This window comes from Etheostoma cragini, chromosome 4 (assembly GCF_013103735.1).
Source record: "Etheostoma cragini isolate CJK2018 chromosome 4, CSU_Ecrag_1.0, whole genome shotgun sequence".
Lineage (NCBI taxonomy): Eukaryota > Metazoa > Chordata > Actinopteri > Perciformes > Percidae > Etheostoma > Etheostoma cragini.
The window spans coordinates 18,171,148-18,177,147 of record NC_048410.1 but is presented as its reverse complement, the minus strand read 5'-3'; the positions used below and the strand labels follow the sequence as shown (position 1 = coordinate 18,177,147).

At 39.0% G+C, this 6,000-nt stretch overlaps 1 protein-coding gene across 1 annotated transcript in view; it reads left to right on the top strand.

Moving 5' to 3' along the window:
- iars1 (isoleucyl-tRNA synthetase 1) overlaps positions 1–6,000 on the top strand; it is a 55,389-nt gene that overhangs the window by 20,843 nt on the left and 28,546 nt on the right. The window contains exons 13-14 of the mRNA XM_034868896.1: positions 1,587–1,685; positions 5,525–5,651. Of these exons, the coding sequence (XP_034724787.1) occupies positions 1,587–1,685; positions 5,525–5,651 (226 nt within the window). The remainder of the gene's footprint in view (positions 1–1,586; positions 1,686–5,524; positions 5,652–6,000) is intronic.

Below are 6,000 nucleotides of genomic sequence, written 5' to 3'. Positions count from 1 at the left end.
GAGAATGTCCGACCATCTGTTCCTGTACTCAAGCTGAAACGAACTTGGGTTCTGCAGCAGGACAATGATCCTAAACACGATGATGAATAAAAACGGATGAATAAAAACAAAATGAAGACTTTGGAGTGGCCTAGCCAAAGTCCTGACCTGAATCCTATTGAGATGTTGTGGTATGACCTTAAAAAGGCAGTTCATGCTCGAAAACCCTCTAATGTAACTGAATTAGGACATTTCTGCAAAGATGAGTGGGCCAAAATTCCTCCAGGACGCTGTAAAAGCCTCATTGCACGTTATTGCAAACGCTTGGTTGCAGTTGTTGCTGCTAAGGGTGGCCCAACCAGTTTTTAGGTTAAGGGGGCAATCACTTTTTCACACAGGGCCATTATGGTTTGGATTTTTTTCCACCTTTAATAATAAACACCTTCATTTACAAACTGCATTTTGTGTTTACTTGTGTTGTCCTTGACTATTGTTTAAATTGGTTTGATGTTCCGAAACACTTAAGTGTGACAAACATGCAAAGGAACAGGAAATGAGGAAGGGGGCAAACACTTTTTCACACCACTGTATATTCTGGGCTCTTCACAAAGTCAATAAATGAGAGCAAGGTGACACACACAGCCTCAAGGCTCCAGATTATCACTTATTATGTAGGCAGATGCAGATTCCCCCCCCCACTGTTTGAGCAGACTGAATGACTGGCTAACTTGGAGCGGCTGCATGCTGACCTGATCAGGATTAATGAACCCAGAAATTATGCAAAGATGGTCTCTTTAAGCCATAAGGAAAGACAGGCTCATTGTGTTATTAACCACTCAGCACTCGTAAGCTAGAACTCATAAATAGTCAAGGGAGCTATGCTTTTGACTTAAGTTGAAAAGAATATTCCTTCAACCACAAACTGGTGGTAGAGATGAAAATGTTGAACACTGTTGGGCAGCAAGGCGTCAAACAAGCTAACATAATTATGATATTTAAAAGTGAGATTTAGATTTCACATTCTATTTCACTTTCTGACCGCATGTACATTCATATTCATTCATAACAACATATTTCATTTGACTTTGATCATATTTTCTGCTGTTTTCCTGCGGTTGAGAATGAACAGCTTATTCTCAAGATGGAGTTTACAGCCATGCTGGTGGCTCTGTGAGGTTGGCTGACACATTTAAATTTTGACCTGATGATGGCGCGAGATGTAAGGAAAGGGGGTCCCCAGAATCATTGGGAATTATTTTCTCTGCACCATGGATTAGCAATAGTTTAGATATTTCAGTCTGAGGTACTCCCTAGCCGAGTGACATTCCTGGAGCCATGCTGCTAGCGTGGCTAAAAAACACTGCCACTGTAGCAGCTCAGTTTCTAATCAGCGGTCAATACAGCACATCAACAGCAGGACAAATGTGTAACGAAATATACAATGTGTATATGTAAATAGCAATCGTTACTTTAAAACAAAGGGCTTTCTTCATGAATTATGATTTCTCTTACAAATACAATTCCTGTCAATTCTTCGGGATACTATCTTTTCTTAACTTTCTTTTAAGTCACTATCTAACGCCTTGTGTTTTACCTACTGTGTTTAGGTCTGACACGCCCCTGATCTACAAAGCCGTTCCCAGTTGGTTTGTTCGAGTGGAGCACATGGTTGACAAACTCCTTGACAACAACAGCAAATGCTACTGGTAAGCTGTTTTTTGAGACAGGTGATAACTAGCTTGGTGCTAAGGGACATTGAATCTGCAGCTATGAGTATCAAGTGGTCTAAAATATATAAGATGTAAAGCATTCACAGTCCCAAAACAATCACAGCTGCCATTCTGCACATCCATGTCTAGTTGTTGTCTCTGTAGGACAGCTTTGTAGTACTGGGCATGGCAATTTTAAAGGGGAAGAAATTGGATTTTAAATGCAAGTTGTTGTAAGGATTTTCCTTTATTTGTTGCCATTGAATGTGGATAAAATCCTTGTTAAAGCATTTCATTAGGATGCATAATGACCTGATGTTTAATAGAAAAAATTAGCATGAGGCTAATTTTAAAGGCAGAACGTGAAGCAAAAGAAAGCGTCTGCAGGATGGCTTTGCTAAGTGGTATTACCCTGGTGCTCCTTTCTGAGCCACAGCAGCTGCTTCTGGTAATGGGACTGTCAAACTGAGATGAATGAGTAGCCGCTAGAAGGTAAAGACGCATGCACATGTACACACATGTACACAGAGCAGCACAAACACACACACATTACTTTAAAGACTATATTTGTTATTTGTGGGCTATAAGTGATTCATTTAATACAGGACGACCATGTCCAAATGTATATTAAATTAATATACAGTATGGTGTATTGTGTTATCTTAGTAGAATTGGGTAACTGTTTATTCTCATCATTGATTAATCAGGCTTTTTTTTGCAGTTTTTCTTTTAGTCAGTTTGCAAAAAAACGCCCATTAGAGGTTCTCAGAACTCAAGGTGACATCCTTTGTCTGATTTAAGCTCTAAAACTCCAATATATTACAGTTTTCTTTTATAGAAAATAGTGCTGTCAGTTGAACGCGCTTTTAACACAAAATCCACTTTAACGGCATCAATTTTTTCCGCGAGATTTACTTTCTTTTTGGCCTAGCAAACTGTAGTTTTTTTCACATGTTGTTGCAACAACTAGTAACGTTAGAAAAACTACAACACTGCACCGGATCTAGCTAGACCGGAAACAAAACAACAGGCACGCCAAACACACTTTTTGCGAGCCGGCCAAAGAGTAGTAACGTAACGTTTTGACTGGATGGCAAGTGCGAGTCGACAAAATGGATGCCAATAAGATTCTGAAAGGAAAGTTTACTTTTTAAAAGTTGCCAAATGGTTCCATTGACAAGACCAAAGTGTCATTATGAGCTGAGCTATGATCGCAGCACTTCCAGTCTGAAATCCCACTTAATGGCCAAGCACACAGCTCATGCCAATTCTCCGCCCCTTTGTCAAAGTATTTGTTTCAACCTTTTTTTGATGGACCGTCTTACATTATGTGAGAGATTATTTGCTCCAAGTGAGAATGTTACGTGTGAAATTGAACACTACAGTAGGCTAAATGCCAATGTTGTTTTTCAATAAAAAAACATTTGCACAAAGCAAGCCCATCCACTTTTCCATGTTGATAAGAGAACGTAGTTTCTTGACCATAATCTAGAAAAGATTTTGGTTTTAAGTGACTGGTCCTACAATGACTCAGGATTTGTCTCGCCCCTTGGCCTTTTCTTTTTCTTGTCCATTTGTCTGTCTCTTTGATTCAAACCCAACTGTTTGCGGAACCAGTTTGAAATCCGTAGTTAGCAATGGGTCCTGGTTTTCGGACGATGATACACAAAAGTATGCTTCTCATTTCTAGCAGGCAGCTGTTAATTCTGTCGGCTGAAATGACAACTGTCGTTAGCAGATTTGAGTTAGCTAGTTAGCCAGACATGTTAACATTTCCAGCTAACATTGGAGTGGACAGACACACAATTTAAGCCAACACTTTTTTTCTTGTATTTATGGTTTAGAGAGGTTTGAAAAAAGAAATTACCAGTCAGACTCTTCATGTACGTGTCACTCTCAGTACAGGCCTGTGCACACTGCTTCAACATGTGGATGAATCCAACGTCTGGCAGACCTGCCGTGCATAGTTACAGTTACTAAGCCTTAATTGAACAATCCATGTTCAGGAGAAGGGGATTGTCGAACACTTAATTGCCCAATTAGCTGCATGTTGTCCTTCATCAGTTTTTCTTCTTATTCCCCCTGTTTTTCTAATTTTCCTATCCTTACCTTTTATTAGAATCATGCACATGCAATGTCGACAACCTCTGTTCCTCGGTCTCCCTCTTGTATCCATCCCTAGTGTCTCTGACTCATAAAAGAAGCTTGTACATGTTAAATGGCTCTTCTGTGTGTGTCGAGCACAAGACAGCACACTTTAAATTCTACATTTAGCATGAAACAAGAGTGGGAGGGCGAGGGATGGAGGTGTGTTCAAGGGGGGCTGGTGAGCAGCAGCAGCAGCAGCAGCAGAAAAAATCATTAAATTGATATATTAGGGCCCAAATAGAAATGCCTTCTACAAATGGGAATTGATGAACTAGTTGCTTAGTGTGTGGATCCTGGTGACAATTTACACCCCCCGTGCTCTGTTCTCCTGAGCAACACTGCCTGGCACAGCAAGAGCAGGCGGCAGAAAAAATGAGAGGAAAAGGAAAAGATTGTGAGATAGGGGATTAAAGCTTGATATCGGTGGAAGCAAAATGGGGTGCCGAGGAGGAAGATGCCTTGAAGGGAGTGTTAACCTTTGCAGTTGAGCTTCAAAAAAAGAGCAACACAGTTTTATTTTTAGGGCGAAATTGTGGACAAAGAGGAAAAAAAGCTCCCTCTATAGTGCTGCTCATGAGTATAGGAACACCTGCTTAAGTTGACGAGAAAAATTAATTAGAAAAAATAATCTTTTGGAAATTGATTCTAATGCCTTAATTAAAAAATGAGGACAAATCCAACCTTTAAGGACACCAGTTTTCTTTGTAAATGAATGTTTCGTAAATAAATAAATGTTCTTCATTAAAATACAATTTATGAGTATAAACAGCACTATGTTAAATTCCCATAGGCAAGCAGATTTTTATTTTTAAAGGCCAGTTATTTCATAGATCCAGGATACTACGCATCCTGATAAAGTTCCCCTGGCCTTTGGAATTAAAATGACCCCACATCATTAAATACACGTCATCATACCTAAAGATTGGCATTGTTTTTTTCAGCTGGTTTGATTTGCATTCAGAGATGATTTAATGGAAAGTACCCCATACAATCACAAACACATTAAATTAGAAGGGCATCTGCAGGTTTTACAAAGGTCTTCATTTTTGGAAAAAGGCCATAGAAGGTATTAATTAACTCTTAAATTTGATTTACAAAAGTCCGAAATGTTTTCTTTTGTTTGCCTATGACGTCAGATTCCAGGCTGTTGAGAAGCATTAGAGATTTTGGGACTGTTCGGACTTTTTTGTTTTAGACTTGGAGCAAACACGGTCACTACTAGCTCGTTCATTTGGCATGAGCCTAAATGAATGAATCATTTTTAATTGGTTAACACATCTATCTATGCTTATTTATCTATTTATCCTGCTTATCTGAGTCTAGATTGTATTAAGTTAATGTATTAGATCATTAAGAATTATAAGTATACTGTTGGTCAGTACAGAAAAAAATAGATATAATAATAATAAATAATGCAAGGTCATATTGTTCCTATTGAATGGCTATAAAATTGCATTCAATGTGGTGTTGAAAAGATTTTAGAAAGTCTTCAATTTAACTTGGTGAACCCAACAGAAACCCTGATTAAACAGTTGTAATTGTCTGTTAAAGGAGGTTTAAAAATGGCAATATTCTTGTCATTTAACGTAGACCTCCGTCCTGCATGCAGCCTTGAATCTTTTTGGATGTTCTTTATTTTAAAAGAATAACTGATACCAGAACACACACCATTATGTCTGTCTCTGTAGGGTTCCAGAGTTTGTGGGTGAGAAGCGTTTCGGGAACTGGCTGAGAGACGCACGAGATTGGGCGATATCCAGGAACCGTTACTGGGGAACGCCAATCCCTCTCTGGGTCAGCGACGACTTTGAGGAGGTCAGAAAACACACACACACACACACACACAAGCACTTGTTGTGCTTTAATAGAGCACTTAATTCTTCTAATGTGTCTTTGTACTCAGCGGCAATGACACAATTTGTCTGTGTCATGACCAAATATCAAGACAGTTTCTCTTTTCTTGGGGTTGGCAACACTCACAAATCAATCTTGGCATTATTAAAAAGTTGAACCCTTCATAACTCTGTTTTAGTTGAGGGAAAAATGTCTAATGTCTCTACAAAAGGAATATAGGTTGGCTGCAGGGGTTCAGAAATCCCTTTCTTCTCATAAATTAGCAGAGTGAAATGCTGTCTCACTGACTTCCTTTTGACACTCTTTTTGT